We start from the raw sequence: 18279 nt of genomic DNA, 5'->3' as shown, positions 1-18279 counted from the left end.
ACGCTGTGGCTTTAGCATGTGAGTGACGCACATCGGCACACACACACACACACACACACACACACACACACACACACACACACACACACACACACACACAGAATAACAATAGGATATTCTGGGCCAGTAGTGACTTAACTACGGTATGCTGTGCTGTTGATTGGGAGCTAACATAATGAGAACATCTCTAATGTCTTGTATGCATCAGAGTATGAAAATCACCACAGCATCATATTATATACAGTGGGATCCCACGACCAATTAACAGAGAGCTATAAGAACACAGGACCAATAAATAGAGAGGTGGAAAAGTAAAGATACATTAGTAGAAAATGACTCAAGTAAAAGTGAAAGTCACCCAGTAAAACACTACTTGAGTAGTAACAATATTTGGTTTGAAATATACTTAAGTATCAAAAAGCAAAAGTATAAATCTCAATTTTCTTGTTTTTAAAATGTATTGATAGCCAGGGGCACACTTCAACACTCAGACATCATTTACAAACAAACCATTTGTGTTTAGTGAGTCTGCCAGATCAGAGGCAGTAGGGATGTTCTCTTAAGTGCATGAATTGGACCATTTTCCTGTCCTGCTAAGCGTTCAAAATGTAACGAGTACTTTTGTGAGTCAGGGAAAATGTATGGAGTAAAAAGTACATTATTTTCTTTACGAATTTCATGAAGTAAATGTAAAAGTTGTCAAACATATCAATAGTAGAGTACAGATACCCCAAAAAACTACTTAAGTAGTACTTTAAAGTATTTTTACTTAAGTACTTTACACCACTGATAAGAACACAGGACCAACTAACAGAGAACTATGAGAACACAGGACCAACTAACAGAGAACTATGAGAACACAGGACCAACTAACAGAGAACTATGAGAACACAGGACCAACTAACAGAGAACTATGAGAACACAGGACCAACTAACAGAGAACTATGAGAACACAGGACCAACTAACAGAGAACTATGAGAACACAGGACCAACTAACAGAGAACTATGAGAACACAGGACCAACTAACAGAGAACTATGAGAACACAGGACCAACTAACAGAGAACTATGAGAACACAGGACCAACTAACAGAGAACTATGAGAACACAGGACCAACTAACAGAGAACTATGAGAACACAGGACCAACTAACAGAGAACTATGAGAACACAGGACCAACTAACAGAGAACTATGAGAACACAGGACCAACTAACAGAGAACTATGAGAACACAGGACCAACTAACAGAGAACTATGAGAACACAGGACCAACTAACAGAGAACTATGAGAACACAGGACCAACTAACAGAGAACTATGAGAACACAGGACCAACTAACAGAGAACTATGAGAACACAGGACCAACTAACAGAGAACTATGAGAACACAGGACCAACTAACAGAGAACTATGAGAACACAGGACCAACTAACAGAGAACTATGAGAACACAGGACCAACTAACAGAGAACTATGAGAACACAGGACCAACTAACAGAGAACTATGAGAACACAGGACCAACTAACAGAGAACTATGAGAACACAGGACCAACTAACAGAGAACTATGAGAACACAGGACCAACTAACAGAGAACTATGAGAACACAGGACCAACTAACAGAGAACTATGAGAACACAGGACCAACTAACAGAGAACTATGAGAACACAGGACCAACTAACAGAGAACTATGAGAACACAGGACCAACTAACAGAGAACTATGAGAACACAGGACCAACTAACAGAGAACTATGAGAACACAGGACCAACTAACAGAGAACTATGAGAACACAGGACCAACTAACAGAGAACTATGAGAACACAGGACCAACTAACAGAGAACTATGAGAACACAGGACCAACTAACAGAGAACTATGAGAACACAGGACCAACTAACAGAGAACTATGAGAACACAGGACCAACTAACAGAGAACTATGAGAACACAGGACCAACTAACAGAACACAGTCAGAAAAAGGAGCCTGTGATACGTTCAAATTCCTCTAATATATTTCCCACACACACACACACACACACACACACACACACACACACACACACACACACGTGTTAACAGTACAGACACACACACACACACACACACACGTGTTAACAGTACAGACACACACACACACACACACACACACACACACACACACGTGTTAACAGTACAGACACACACACACACACACACACACACACACGTGTTAACAGTACAGACACACACACACACACACACACACACGTGTTAACAGTACAGACACACACACACACACACACACGTGTTAACAGTACAGACACACATACAAGACTGCATTGTCTCAAACACATATGATTACTCAGCACTTCCTTTAGATGTATTTTTTCTGACGGCTCATAATCACACTGATTTCACAGCAAAAGCTTTGGGGCAGCACTTCGCCTTTCCTGCTCTGGCTAGTGTAGTGTAACCGTACTGCAAAGTCACTGCAATGTCGCAGGAAAATGCTGATGCCAGTAGCCTACCTCTCTTCCTCTCTCTCTCTCAGAATTCTTGAAACACACAACCTCCGGGCTGAACGCAACTGTCAGTCCTTCAACAAGGAGAGAGAAGAGAGAACATGGCTCTGATGTGATCTCACAGATCCGGGACCTGTCCCGAGTCCTCTTTCAGGAACAGTGTGCTGAAAAGTCAGACAGGTAAATGACAAATATGCCCTCTGCATGGTCCGTCAGTGCCTTGTGCTGGTCGACTCTGCACCTCTCATAGATCATTCAGTACAGTTAAGGGAAGTAGAGGTCACCCGAAGGTCACACTTCCCTGCTTTCCCAGCTGTAAGCCGACCTCACCTCAGCAGATTCCATGGAAATATGTTCTAGGCATGATTCTCCTAACACTACCATAGGTGTCGGATCCAGAACCACTCACCAGGAGGGAGTGAGTGAGTGAGTGAGTGAGTGAGTGAGTGAGTGAGTGAGTGAGTGAGTGAGTGAGTGAGTGACAGAGGCTTTTTGACCTTGACTTGTAATGAGCAGTGTTGATGAAACAGCAAAAGAGGATGGATGCTCCTTTAAGACTTGATGACCTCCGACATGTCTAGAGAAAGATGGTACGTGAGGTAGCGCTCCCCTGGTTCATTATGTTCAGATCTACATCGTCCACAGAACTCAGATACCCTTCCTTAACACTTTGATTATCAGGAACTCCTATATTTAAGCATCACTAAAAGTGGGTCATTCACAATCTGCTGTATCCAATAAAATATGAGTAATAATTATTCAATTTAACTTCCCATCCAACTATTTAACTGCTACTGTATGGCCACCACCTTACATGATAACTGGAAAGACTTCCAAGTTACAACTACAATCAGCACTTTTCACGTTAAGCTTAACTAAGTAGATATAGTGCTGATAAATTCCTCACAACACAGCACATTTAGTCAACCGTGGAACGACAATGAGAGGAAGGCACCATTATATGAATAGCACAGATGATCAGTTATCTATAAACGTGATTGTAGCCTGTCCGTAGTAACAGGTCATACTAGGAACTACAGTATGTTCATGGATTGTATTACTCTACTAATCTTGTGCCGTTCATCAGTAACATTTAAACTCTATACTGCTAACCACCATTAGAAAAAAGCGGTTTGCTTGCTTTAAGATAACAATCTCCAAGTTAAGGACAGATGGATTCAGGCTATTTGCTGAACATGCAAGATGGGAGAATTTAAACCACAACAGTCTCCCAAGGGAGGCGGAGTTAAAAAGCTTTTTAGTCTCCAACATGATTAAATACCCTGTTTTTTTTTGTTGTTTTCTCTCTCTCTCTCTCTCTATATATATATATATATATATACATATACATACCAAGGAGTTTCTTTGAACACAAGTCCTTCCTTTCCACAAAGGCTGCAGTCTCTTGACGTCTATGAAATGTACATTGAGTGGGCTGGTGCTGCCACCATCTGTTTCCAGCTATTAACTGAGATCAACTCCACAGCCACGGGAGTGTTGCCATGAACTCTCTGTCTGCCAGTTGAATGAGAGGCTGAGTTGAAGGAGTGAAAGAGGGGGACTTGAGGACGAGAGAGAATCTATGTGGGATAAACCATGGCTGAGTAAGGATCCTGTCTGAGATGTAATAATGTCTTTCTCCCTTTGTAATAATGTCTTTCTCCCTTTGGAATAATCTCTGATGGATGAAATCAAAAATCCTGGTGCATAGCTTTATTTAAACAATCCTGTCATGTCCGATCTCTGAACACATCAACAAAAGAGGTAGAGAAGGAAGGATGCATCCCATCCACAGAGTGATTACCCAGGGCAGGCAGGGTAGAGGAGAGAGGTGCTGGCAGGGTAGAGGAGAGAGGTGCTGGCAGGGTAGAGGAGAGAGGGGCAGGCAGGGTAGAGGAGAGAGGGGCAGGCAGGGTAGAGGAGAGAGGGGCAGGCAGGGTAGAGGAGAGAGGTGCTGGCAGGGTAGAGGAGAGAGGTGCAGGCAGGGTAAATGAGAGAGGTGCAGGCAGGGTAGAGGAGAGAGGTGCAGGCAGGGTAAATGAGAGAGGTGCAGGCAGGGTAAATGAGAGAGGTGCAGGCAGGGTAAATGAGAGAGGTGCAGGCAGGGTAAATGAGAGAGGTGCAGGCAGGGTAAATGAGAGAGGTGCAGGCAGGGTAAATGAGAGAGGTGCAGGCAGGGTAGAGGAGAGAGGTGCAGGCAGGGTAGAGGAGAGAGGTGCAGGCAGGGTAGAGGAGAGAGGTGCAGGCAGGGTAGAGGAGAGAGGTGCAGGCAGGGTAAAGGAGAGAGGTGCAGGCAGGGTAAAGGAGAGAGGTGCAGGCAGGGTAGAGGGGAGAGGTGCAGGCAGGGTAGAGGAGAGCGGTGCAGGCAGGGTAGAGGAGAGAGGTGCAGGCAGGTTAGAGGAGAGAGGTGCAGGCAGGTTAGAGGAGAGAGGTGCAGGCAGGTTAGAGGAGAGAGGTGCTGGCAGGGTAGAGGAGAGAGGTGCAGGCAGGGTAGAGGAGAGAGGTGCAGGCAGGGTAGAGGAGAGAGGTGCATGCAGGGTAGAGGAGAGAGGTGCAGGCAGGATAGAGGAGAGAGGTGCAGGCAGGGTAGAGGAGAGAGGTGCAGGCAGGGTAGAGGAGAGAGGTGCATGCAGGGTAGAGGAGAGAGGTGCAGGCAGGATAGAGGAGAGAGGTGCAGGCAGGATAGAGGAGAGAGGTGCAGGCAGGGTAGAGGAGAGAGGTGCAGGCAGGATAGAGGAGAGAGGTGCAGGCAGGATAGAGGAGAGAGGTGCATGCAGGGTAGAGGAGAGAGGTGCAGGCAGGGTAGAGGAGAGAGGTGCAGGCAGGATAGAGGAGAGAGGTGCAGGCAGGGTAGAGGAGAGAGGTGCAGGCAGGGTAGAGGAGAGAGGTGCATGCAGGGTAGATGAGAGAGGTGCAGGCAGGATAGAGGAGAGAGGTGCAGGCAGGATAGAGGAGAGAGGTGCAGGCAGGGTAGAGGAGAGAGGTGCAGGCAGGGTAGAGGAGAGAGGTGCAGGCAGGGTAGAGGAGAGAGGTGCAGGCAGGATAGAGGAGAGAGGTGCAGGCAGGGTAGAGGAGAGAGGTGCAGGCAGGGTAGAGGAGAGAGGTGCAGGCAGGTTAGAGGAGAGAGGTGCAGGCAGGATAGAGGAGAGAGGTGCAGGCAGGATAGAGGAGAGAGGTGCAGGCAGGGTAGAGGAGAGAGGTGCAGGCAGGTTAGAGGAGAGAGGTGCAGGCAGGGTAGAGGAGAGAGGTGCAGGCAGGGTAGAGGAGAGAGGTGCAGGCAGGATAGAGGAGAGAGGTGCAGGCAGGACTGTTTAGTATTCACAGCAGCGGTGTAAGCAGCACTCTCAGACACAGTGACTCATCATCGAGATGCACCAGTGCTTCCAGACATACAGCCCCTCAGAGACATACAGCTCCTCTCTCAGAGACATACGGCTCCTCTCTCAGAGACATACAGCTCCTCTCTCAGAGACATACAGCTCCTCTCTCAGAGACATACGGCTCCTCTCTGAGACATACGGCTCCTCTCTGAGACATACAGCTCCTCTCTCAGAGACATACAGCTCCTCTCTCAGAGACATACAGCTCCTCTCTCAGAGACATACAGCTCCTCTCTCAGAGACATACAGCTCCTCTCTGAGACATACAGCTCCTCTCTGAGACATACAGCTCCTCTCTCAGAGACATACAGCTCCTCTCTCAGAGACATTCAGCTCCTCTCTCAGACAGCTCCTCTCTCTGAGAAATACAACTCCTCTCTCAGAGACATACAGCTCCTCTCTCTGAGACATACAGCTCCTCTCTGAGACATACAGCTCCTCTCTCAGAGACATACCGTCTCTCAGAGCCTATCTCTGAGACATACAGCTCTTCTCTGAGACATACAGCTCCTCTCTGAGACATACAGCTCCTCTCTCAGAGACATACAGTCTCTCAGAGCCTCTCTCAAAGTACAATGAACAGCACTGCACACTGACTTCCAAGGCAGTCACGACCTACTATAGCTGCATGTCCCTGAATATTCAGTACCCACCCTCACACGCACACTCTCACTCGCACAGATTCTAGCTCAAACCTGACAGTCAGCAGCACTACAAAGGAGCAGAACGGGTAATTACATCACAGGTTGGTAGCACCTTAATTAGGAAGACGGGCTTATGGTAACGGCTGGAGCGGAATAGGTGGAATGGTATCAAATACATCAAACGGGTGGTTCCATTCGCTCCGTTCCAGACATTATTATGAGTCGTACTGAATGACATGGAGCAGCAGCACAATGCAGCAGCCACCACGATGCCTTCACTGCCTGACAGTCATGACCTTCACGGCTAACAGGACGGGTGATTGATAAAGCCAAGACAATTACCATCCCCGTATCAGGCTAACGAGCGTGTTACCTAATAGCACAGCATAGGTAACCTTCTGTTGGGGTTCAATAATCACTTAATTATTGTGCGTCCCAAATGGCACATATCCTATTCCCTACCTAGGGCTCTGGTCAATAGTGTACAATATAGGGCTCTGGTCAATAGTGTACAATATAGGGCTCTGGTCAATAGTGTACAATATAGGGCTCTGGTCAATAGTGTACAATATAGGGCTCTGGTCAATAGTGTACAATATAGGGCTCTAGTCAATAGTATACAATATAGGGCTCTGGTCAATAGTGTACAATATAGGGCTCTGGTCAATAGTGTACAGTATAGGGCTCTGGTCAATAGTGTACAATATAGGGCTCTGGTCAATAGTGTACAGTATAGGGCTCTGGTCAATAGTGTACAGTATAGGGCTCTGGTCAATAGTGTACAATATAGGGCTCTGGTCAATAGTGTACAATATAGGGCTCTGGTCAATAGTGTACAGTATAGGGCTCTGGTCAATAGTGTACAATATAGGGCTCTGGTCAATAGTGTACAATATAGGGCTCTGGTCAATAGTGTACAGTATAGGGCTCTGGTCAATAGTGTACAGAATAGGGAATAGGGTGCCATTTGGGATGCAGACACAGCCTTCCAGAAGAACAGCATCAGATCTTCCATAGTATATTGTATCTGTTGTATAATTTAGCAATAAAGCCAGAGGGGGTGTGGTAGATGGCCAATATATCATGGCTAGTGGCTGTTCATATGTGTGACGCATCGCGGAGTGCCTGAACACAGCCCTTACTGTGGTACATTGGCCATATATCAAACTCCTGAGGTGCCTTATTGCGAACGTAATTAGAGCAGCAAAATAAATGTTTTTTATTTATTTAACCCATATTTTACCCGCTAAATTGATTAAGAACACATTCGCATTTACAGCAACGACCTGGGGAATAGTTACAGGGGAGAGGAGATAAATTAGCCAATTGTAAACTGGGGATGAATAAGTGACCATGACAGTATGAGAGCCAGATTGGGAATTTAGCCAAGACACCAGGGTTAACACCCCTACTCTTATGAGTAGTGCCATGGGATCTTCAGTGACCACAGAGAGTCAGGACACCTGTTTATCATCCCATCCAAAAGACAGCACCCTACACAGGGCAATGTCCCCATCACTGCCCTGGGGAATGGGGATATTTTTTTAGACCAGAGGAAAGGGTGCCTTGATCTGACCACTTCCAGCAGTATGCGGTCTCCCATCCAAGGAAAAACCAATACAAATGCTGCTTAGCTTCAGAAGCAAGCCAGCAGTGGGATGCATGGTGGTATGCTCATACCCGTGGTGTACTGTCTGATATTCCACAGCTTTCAGCCAATCAGCATTCAGGGCTCTAACCACCCAGTTCATAAGGCTGGATATGATTCAGAGCAACATTTCTGAACCAGCAAAATAATCCTCAACAACTTCAACCTTTTCAGAAATTACAAATGTTCAGTTTGTCCCCCACTGCATCATAGCCATGTCCTCCACACACAGCCACGATGAGGTCATCTCCCAAAGCGTATCTATTGTCAGCAGCCATCGCTCCTGTGATGGAGCAGGAACAAGGTTGTGTTCAGTAGGGTAGGCACCTGCAAGTTCCCGGACATTTCTGGGGGGAATGGCCCTAGCCCTCACCGTCCGATCCAACAGCTCCCAGACCTGCTCAATGGGATTGAGATCCGGGCTCTTCGCTGGCCATGGCAGAACACTGACATTCCTGTCTTGCAGGAAATCACGCACAGAATGACCAGTATGGCTAGTGGCATTGTCATGCTGGATGGTCATGTCAGGATGAGCCTGCAGGAAGGGTACCACATGAGGGAGGAGGATGTCTTCCCTGTAACGCACAGCATTGAGATTGCCTGCAATGACAACAAGCTCAGTCCGATGATGCTGTGACACACCACCCCAGACCATGACGGACCCTCCACCTCCAAATCGATCCCGCTCCAGAATACAGGCCTCGGTGTAACGCTCATTCCTTTGACGATAAACGCAAATCCGACCATCACCCCTGGTCAGACAAATCCGCGACTCGTCAGTGAAGAGCACTTTTTGCCAATCCTGTCTGGTCCAGCGACGGTGGGTTTGTGCCCATAGGCAACGTTGTTGCCGATGATGTCTGGTGAGGACCTGCCTTACAACAGGCCTACAAGCCCTCAGTCCAGCCTCTCTCAGCCTATTGCAGACAGTCTGAGCACTGATGGTGCGTTCCTGGTGTAACTCGGGCAGTGGTTGTTGCCATCCAGTACTGTTCGGATGTACCGATCCTGTGCAGGTGTTGTTACACGTGGACTCCCACTGCGAGGATGATCAGCTGTCCACCCTGTCTCCCTGTAGCGCTGACTTAGGCGTCTCACAGTGCAGACATGGCAATTTATTGCCCTGGCCACATCTGCTGTCCTATGGCATGTTCACGCAGATGAGTCAGTAGAAAGTCCTCTTTTAGTGTCCTAAGTTTTCATAACTGTGACCTTAATTGCCTACCGTCTGTAAGCTGTTAGTGTCTTAACGACCGTTCCACAGGTGCATGTTCATTAATTGTTTATGGTTTATTAAAACAAACATGGGAAACAATGTTTAAACCCTTTACAATGAAGATCTGTGAAGTTATTTGGATTTTTACAAATTATCTTTGAAAGACAGGGTCCTGAAAAAGGGACATTTATTTTTTTCGCCGAGTTCAGTACATTATGGATAAAATGGCAGCTGAAAGAACGTGTGGCGATGTATGGAATGGATTAACACTAAAAGAAATGACTTAATAGTGGAGATAATAGTAGAGATAATTAAGCAATAAGGCACGAGGGGTGTGGTATATGGCCAATGTACATAAAGTAAACCTTTTTAGATTAAACTATAGTAAATATATTCACATCACCAAATAATTGAATAAAACACATTGTTTTGCAATGAAGGTCTACAGTAGTCTCAACAGCACTCTGTAGGGTAGCACCATGGTGTAGCCGGAGGACAGCTAGCTTCTGTCCTCCTCTGGGTACATTGACTTCAATACCTAGGAGGCTCATGGTTCTCACCCCCTTCCATAGACTTACACAGTAATATGACAACTTCCAGAGGATGTCCTCCAACCTATTCAGAGCTCTTGCAGCATGAACTGACATGTTGTCCAACCAATCAAAGGATCAGATAATTAATCTAGTACTGAAAGCATAAACTACAGCTAGTTAGCGCTGCAGTGCATAAAATGTAAGTAGTTGACAGAGGGAAAGACAATAGCTTTGAATAATGTGTTTCCTAAATTAAGGACAGGCAGCAGAGAGAAAGCTAGCTAGCTATTGTCATTGTATTTTTTTCACTTAGCTAATGCAGCGAGCTAATTTAGCCTACTCAAACAGAGGAATGCTTATGTTAGCTAGCTGGCTAAGGCTATACAACACTGGAACTCTTCCAAGTCAAGGTAAGCTTGCAGTTTTATAAATGTATTGCTAAGAGGGCCCGTCCGTGTAACTGCTAAACTGCTTGCTGTACACTGCTGGTTTACTAACGCATTAGTTATAGTAGCCATGTTGACTATGTTTGCGAATAGGTTGAAATTGATAACGATGTAGGCTGTGTGTAGTGGTTGTGTGGTATAAAGGTTGGGCTTGGGAGAAAAAAAAATCCACCTGGTCAGACAGCTGCACTGAAGTCCACAAGCGAAGGGTAAAGGTGTGAGGAGGAGAGTGTAGATTCAAGTAGGAATTATACAACAAGCAAAGTGATGATGCTGTTTGTATGTGGTTGCTATGAAAAGTGAACTGTGTGTATTCATTCCACCGATTGTTAAAATGTTTCTTAAAACGGAAGCAAACGGAACAAAAACGGGGATAAACATACCCGAATTTGAACTATAGAAGCCCTTGTATGCAACTGTTTGAACTACTGATTACAACCTTGATCAGGGACCGACCTCGACCAGATACAAGCTGCCTTTAACACAACCTGTCTATTCTGTAGTATATTATTATTATTATATTATAGCGCTGTGCTGCCACCTAGTGGAGCAGACCTGAGAACTCAAAAAGGTGAGCTTGGAAGAGAAGGAGGAGCAGAGGAATGGAGGTTAGACATTTACAATTTAGTCATTTAACAGATGCTCTTAAATTGATTTACAGGAGCAAATTAGGGTCAAGTGCCTTGCCCGAATGCTCTTAACCGCTAGGCTACTTCACGCCCTTAGCTATTGACTCAAGTAGCATTGATTAGATAACAGGAGTTAAAAATGATTGAAAGGCATACATAAATAATACCAAATGAAGCACATTTTACACCATGATAACTGTCTCATATGTTTTATATGGAAGCTGTGACAAATGTCCCACATTTCCAACATGTCAGAATGAGGGGAAGCTTTGTATCCACCAACATTTTTCAAACTGTTTAAAAAGGAAATGAAAACCCTCTCTTTTAACAGACTTTAAAACTTAGCATGGTAATTAAAATAACTTAAAAAGCATCTCTCGCCAATATTGGCCATGAATGTTGTGAGTTGTTCGACAAATAAAACAAAATGTGTTCAGGCTTGCAATGGCATAGAAACGTAAAGTCATGGTCTTCTGATGCCACTGGCATCGACTTGACACAGCAGTCATGAAAATGACTTTTCACCAAAAAAATCCCTTTACTGCCAGTCTTAATAACTGATTGTAACCCTTAAATAATAATCTCTAATGGAGCGATGATAAGGCTTAAACACTGTGCTGGATTCCAATAAGTAACTCTAATGTAATGCCAAAACAGCAGTACTAAATAATGAACAGAATATTATTTCTCAGATGGTTCCTGATTGCACTTAGGTCCGTCACTGCTATCAAAAACATCACAGAGGATGTATTTGGAAAAAAAAACAGCTGCATTTAACCATATTATGTCAGTCTGATAAGGATTCTTCTTTTATGATTCTTCTACTAATATCGTTTTGTTGATAAGTTTGCCAAGTCGTCATAAAAACAGACTAATTCTGAGGACATAATTTGCTTAGAAATCCAATGTGTACATTATAATAGGAATTTGGTGAAATTCAAAACAGGGGAAAATGCGTTCATCTTCTTCTCAGTCTATCAGTGGGTGGAGACCGCGCTGGCATCCCCTTCAGCCGGTGCTGCTGTCCGATTGGTTGGGCCAGGGCTCCGAGCTTCGTCTACTGAAGGTGGGCCTCCACATGCTCCAGGGGTTGTAGGAGGGGCTCAGCTGCGTGGGGGAGGGCTTTGTTGGGGCCGGGAGCGGGGTTCCACTGTCAGTGCTACCCATCAGATCGGTCAGGGGGGAAGCAGAGGAAGAAGAGAAGGAGTGTAGGGGGGAGTCAGAGGGGGGGCTGGTGGACCAGATGGAGGGGCTGAATGGAGGGCTGGAGCCCCACATGCTACTGCTGCCCAGGATGGACTGGATGAGAGGAGAGAGAGAGGCTGACCGTTAGGGACCTGGACTACTAGTACAGTCTGATGTCTTTGTGGAACAGACGTTATAAAGGTCCAATGCAGACAGATTTATCTCAATATCAAATCATTTCTGGGTAACAATTAAACATAGTGATTGTTTTCAATTAAAAATGGTCAAAAAGACTAAACAACTTCTTAGCAAAGAGCAATTTCTCAAGGAAGAATTTAGCTGGGAGTGGGGAGGGGGAATTTAAAATGAGCTGTTATTGGCAGAAAGGTTTAGAACTCTTTCTTATTGGTCTATTAACTAATTTACCACATGGCGATGTCATCATGAAAGGAAAAAACTCCCTCCTACCAAAACAGGCTGAAATTTCAGGCCTTCTTTTCAAAAAGCTTTACACAAAAAAAAGTACATTAACATAACCTTCACAATTTCACAGTATTATTCCAACCTCAGTGTGGAAACATCAAACAAAAATGGGATTTTCTGTTTTCACTAAAGGCCTTTAACTAAATGAAGAGTGTGACTCCAACACTGAAGACACTTCTGGTGCCCATGTAAACGTCCCAAATCACACCCCGTTTCACCTGGGAAATTGCCTGTGTCTCTCCTGACAGCCATCCTACGCTATAGATACTTTCACGTTCCAATGTGGCTCTGTAGTGCACTACATGAGGAATACTGTAAGGTGTCAGGAGAGACGCAGGCCATTTTACATAAGTATGGAGCAGTGGAAGAGGTCTTACCGTGGTGGGGGTAGCAGGGGAGCTGGAGCTGGGCTGGATGGGCCAGGGCTGTAGAGGCTGCAGGGACTCGTTTGGCCAGACGGACGGGGTGGTATGTCTGAACTCAGGCCAACTTTGCTGGGGCTCCATAGCACTCCTTCCCGAGGTCATCCCACTGAACACTACACAGCACAGTCAAACGTCAACTGGTTTCCATATACACTGAGTGTGCAAAACATTAGCAACACCTTCCTAATATTGAGTTGCACCCCCTTTTGCCTTCGGAAGAGCCTTCATTCATCGGGGCATGGACTACATGGTGTTGAAAGCGTTCCACAGGGGTGCCCTTCCCATGTTGAATCCAATGCTTCCCACAGTTGTGTCAATTTAGCTGGATGTCCTTTGGGTGGTGGACCATTCTTGATACACACAGGGGAAACTGTTGAGTGTGAAAAAACCCAGCAGCGTTGCAGTTCTTGACACACTCAAACCCGTGTCTGGGTACCACTACCATACCCGGTTGAAAAGGCACTTACAGAGCCTTCAGAAAGTATTCATACTCCTTGACTTATTCCACATTTTGTTGTGTTACAGCCTGAATTAAAACATTTATAAAATGTATTTTCTTTCTTACCCATCTACACACACTACCCCATAATGACAATGTTTGTAGAAATGTTTGCAAATATACTGAAAATGTATTTACATCATTTACATTCAGGGGTATGAATGCATACGTATTCACACCCCTGAGTCAATACGTTAGAATTACATTATGCAGCAATTACAGCTGTGAATCTTTCTAGGTACGTCTCTAAGAGTATTGCACACCTGAATTGTACAATATTTGGCTATTATTCTTTTTTTAAATTTTTCAAGCTCTGTCACAGTGGTTGTTAATCATTGCTAGACAACCATTTTCAATACTTGTGATACAATTTTGACTTAAATCTGCTTGAAAATGTAACTCGGCCACTCAGGAACATTCACTGTCTTCTTGGTAAGCAATTCCAGTGTAGATGTGTCCTTGTGGTTAAGGTTATTGTCCTGCTGAAAGGTGAATTCATCTCCCAGTGTCTGGTTTTCCTTCAGGATATCGCCTGTGCTTACCTCCATTATGTAAAAAAATGTATATTGAAAAACTCCTGAGTCTTTAACATACACAAGCATACCCATAACACGATGCAGCCGCCACAATGCTTGAAAATGGTGGTACTCGGTAATGTGTTTTATTGGATTTGCCCATAAAAATAACACTTTGTATTCAGGACAAAAAGTTAATTGCTTTGCCAAATGTTTTGGAATATTTTTTATTCTGTACAGGCTTCCTTCTTTTCACTCTGCCAATTAGGTTAATATTGTGGAGTAACTACAATGTTGATCCATCCTCAGTGTTCTCCTATCACGGCCATTAAACTCTGTAACTGTTTTAAAGTCATTGGCATCATGATGAAATCCTTGAGGGGTTTCCTTCCTCTTCGGCAACTGAGTTAGGAAGGACGCCTGTATCTTTATAGTGACTGGGTGTATTGATACACCATCCAAAGTGTAATTAATAAACTTCAACATGCGCAAAGGGATATTCAATTCACTGCTCGACTGACGGAAGTTACAGATAATTGTGTGGGGTACAGAGATGAGGTAGTCATTGAAAAATGTTAAACACCGTTATTGCACACAGTGAGTCCATGCAACTTATTGGGACTTAAAATATTTTTATTGAAAAATAATTCCACTGACTATGGGGAATTGTGTGTGAGCCAGTGACCATAAAATCTCCATTAAATGAATTTTAAACTCCGGCTGTAAGAACATAATTTGAAAAAAATACAAGTAGTGAATACTTTCTGAAGGCACTGTGAAACTTTTGTCTTGTCCGTTCACCCTCAATGGCACACTTACACAATCCATGTCCTAATGGTCTCCAGGCTTAAAAATCCCTTCTTTAACCGATCTCCTCCCCTTCATCTACACTGACTGAAGTGGATTTAACAGGTGACATCAATAAGGGATCATAGCTTTCACCTGGTCAGTCTATGTCATGGAAAGTTCCTAATGTTTTGTACACTCGGTGTAGTTAATTTAACAGCCTTGTCTAGGGCCATGTTTTTCCTGTACGGTCACATGTCCATGAAAGACTCAGTGACCTACACCATGTAACAGATCACAACACATTGTTCCATGCGATCTTCTCTCTAAAGAGAGTGTACAGAGTGCAGGTGTTGTTGTGTCCCAGTTAGACATATTCATGCATTTCACAAGCTATTCTGTCTGCTTTTTCTAACTGCTTACCTCCAGACAGGTTGAAGGTGTTGCTGGGTCCGAAGGCTGAGAAGGAGTTGACAGAGTTGAGGCTGGGTCTCCTGCCGTTCCCTACAGGGCTCCACAACCCCGAGCTGTCTGATCCATCACTCTCTACAGAGGAGAGGTGTTGGAGGACATCTCTGTCTCTGCTCCCCACAGCCGCCTTCGTTGCACTGCACCCTGGTGGTCGGAGGAGAGAACAACAGGTTAGCACAACAGCTACAGGAGTGGACACATTGAGCTTCTTCATTCACTCCCATATCAACCCCCTAGCCAAACCCCTTCCCCCTGAAAGGACTGGATAGGTAGATGCGATATAAGAACTCCACCTTGGAGGTGCGTGTCTCTTTGTTAACAACAGCTGGTGCACAATCTCTAATAGGGACACTTCGGGATTTTGGAAAGGAGGCCCTTTCTCTACTTCCCCAGAGTCAAATGAACTCGCAGATACCATTTTTATGTCTATGTCAGGGTTTCCGTTAGCCGGTAATAGCAGACTGTTGGACAATATTTTTTAATGCCTATAGATAAAACTGGTGTCAAGAAGAAAAAAATTCCACAGCTAAATAAAGCTTTTTAGCCTAAATACATTTGACTGGTCATGCTTATCAGTCTATAGGTTCATTTGCATAATTTTGTGGAATTCAATTGCCATGTGTTATGGTATATTTGTTATGCATCTTATTTGTCACACGCGTACATTATACAGATACAGAGCCTTTGAGAGGAAAATCTGTCAGATGCTGCAGCATCTCAAACAGCAACGGAAGGCAGGCTTCATCAGCTCGTCACACACCACTTTGCAATGAGCTGAAGGCAGTTTGAAAACAAATACTTCATTGTTTGAAACCTGAATGTTTGAATACATATGAGGCATGTCTTACCTTGCATCAGAGTAATCCATAAGAGCTCCTCTCTTTCTACATTTATAACGTGTATTTCCTTCTCACATTGCGGTGCCCTTTTGGCAACAGTGTTTTGTATGAATTTGGGCTCTATCGTCCCACAACTGTCACAGAGTCTGTATGGAATAGGCCATTTCTTTCTCAACAAGCTGACCAATAGAATATGTCAACTGTTCTACTATGGGGGACAGTACATTGACATAGGCTAGTGATTTTGCTGTTCAGTTGCTAGTGATTTTGCTGTTCAGTACTCGTCTTGTTGGCTTATTCAAAAATCTTCAAAGTGCATATCAGAATTCCACATTTCAAATTCCACATCACCAAGGATCTACCATGGTCCACACACACCAACACAGTCGAGAAGAGGGCACGCCTACACCTCTTCCCCCTCAGAAGGCTAAAAAGATTTGGCATTGGCCCTGAGATCCTCAAAAGGTTCTACAGCTGCAGCATTGAGAGCATCTTTACTGGCTGCATCACCGCTTGGTATGGAAACTGCTTTGCATCCGACCACAAGGCACTAGAGGGAAGTGCATACGGCCCAGTACATCACTGGGGCCGAGCTCCCTGCCATCCTGGACCTCTATACCAGGCGGTGTCAGAGAAAAGTTTACTCCACCCACCCAAGTCATAGACTGTTCTCTCTGCTAACGCACAGCAAGCAGTACCGATGCACCAAGTCTGGAACCAACAGGACCCTGAACAGCTTCTACCCCCAAACCACAACTGCTAAATAGTTACCCGGACCATCTGCAGTTAACCTTTTTGCACTAACTTTGACTAATCACATACGCTGCTGCTACCATTTATTATGGGTTACTATATTCCTAGTTATATGTACATATCTACCTCGTACCCCTGCACATCCACTCACTACTGGTACCATGTGTATACTGCCACGTTAATGTTACTCATCGTGTATTTATTATTGTGCTTTTTATGTTTCTATTATTTCTCTCTCTGCGTTGTTGGAAGGGCCCATAAGTAAGCATTTCCTTGTTAGTCCACACCTGTTGTTGACAAAGCATGTGACAATTAACATTAGATTTTGATTGGCTAGATGGCCATATTGCTTAGACACATCCAATCATCTCAATTTTACACAGATGCTGAGAGTGTAGGGGCTAGAGTCAAGGGGCGAGGGGTCCATTTGGGACATGGGGGAAGAAGTAGTCAGAGACAGGACATCGGACTGACCTGGGCTTTTGTCGAATCCAGCCGCCACAGCAGCAAAGGTAGGGTTCCCGTTCTGACCAGGTACGGAGACCAACTTGGTCAGCTTGTTCTTTATGCCTGATGCAGTAGACATCAGACCCACCTCGCTGGAAAACACACAGAAACAAAGAAGACTTTGGTATTTAGAAATAACCACTCTTGGATGTAGATGACATTTTTATCTTGATCTACATATATTTTGCAGTTATTCTTTTGGCATTCTTCTTTTCATCACACCTCAGGTTGTGTATGTTTCATGTCACTCTGGCACAGTTAACTACACAGATAGTTGTATGACTTCTAGATCAGTTTAAGATGAAGAGCTGTGCAGGTCTCTGTTGTTGTAGGTTTGTTCACCTGGTAGCAGTGTTGACCATGCCGCTATAGGAGTCATACAGAGAGAAGCCAGACGAGGGAGGGGGAGGGGTTCCGATGGTTCTCTTTAGGAAGGGATCAGACGAAGGAGGAGGAGGGGTTCCGATGGGTCTCTTCAGGAAGGGATCAGACGAGGGAGGGGGAGGGGTTCCGATGGTTCTCTGTAGGAAGGGATCAGATGAGGGAGGGGGAGGGGTTTCGATGGGTCTCTTCAGGAAGGGATCAGCGTTCATGGTCTGCAGGGAGATCTGCTGGAGACTGTCCACAGCTGAGAGGAAACGGGGAGATGCATGTCATATGGCTGCCTTTATCACAATACTCAATTGGTTTGTTTTTATTTGAAAGACTGGATTGATACATGCTTGATTCAGGAAGTTAAAAAGAGTTAATATGCTAGAAGAGGTGGGGAAACAGGTTTGGAGCAGGTATGAGGGGGTTGTGGTAGTGCACTACATAACTCA

The 18279-nt window shown here is 44.7% G+C and overlaps 1 protein-coding gene across 2 annotated transcripts in view; it reads right to left on the bottom strand.

Annotated features, from left to right (window-relative positions):
* Positions 1-11188: 11188 nt before the first annotated feature.
* The window catches only part of LOC110495521 (transmembrane protein 131), a 30928-nt gene continuing 23837 nt past the window's right edge, over positions 11189-18279 (bottom strand). For both annotated transcript variants that reach the window (XM_090239876.1, XM_090239878.1), the window contains exons 31-35: positions 17801-18086; positions 17426-17550; positions 15312-15503; positions 13041-13201; positions 11189-12294 (exon numbers count right to left, since the gene is read on the bottom strand). In XM_090239876.1, coding sequence (XP_090096002.1) covers positions 12004-12294; positions 13041-13201; positions 15312-15503; positions 17426-17550; positions 17801-18086 — 1055 coding nt within the window. In that variant the 3' untranslated portion in view covers positions 11189-12003. The remainder of the gene's footprint in view (positions 12295-13040; positions 13202-15311; positions 15504-17425; positions 17551-17800; positions 18087-18279) is intronic.

This window comes from Oncorhynchus mykiss, chromosome 7, assembly GCF_057628025.1.
Source record: "Oncorhynchus mykiss isolate SJ-2025 chromosome 7, ASM5762802v1, whole genome shotgun sequence".
Classification (NCBI taxonomy): Eukaryota; Metazoa; Chordata; class Actinopteri; order Salmoniformes; family Salmonidae; genus Oncorhynchus; species Oncorhynchus mykiss.
The sequence above is the reverse complement of the archived record's forward strand: the minus strand, read 5'-3'. Positions and strand labels throughout refer to the sequence as shown.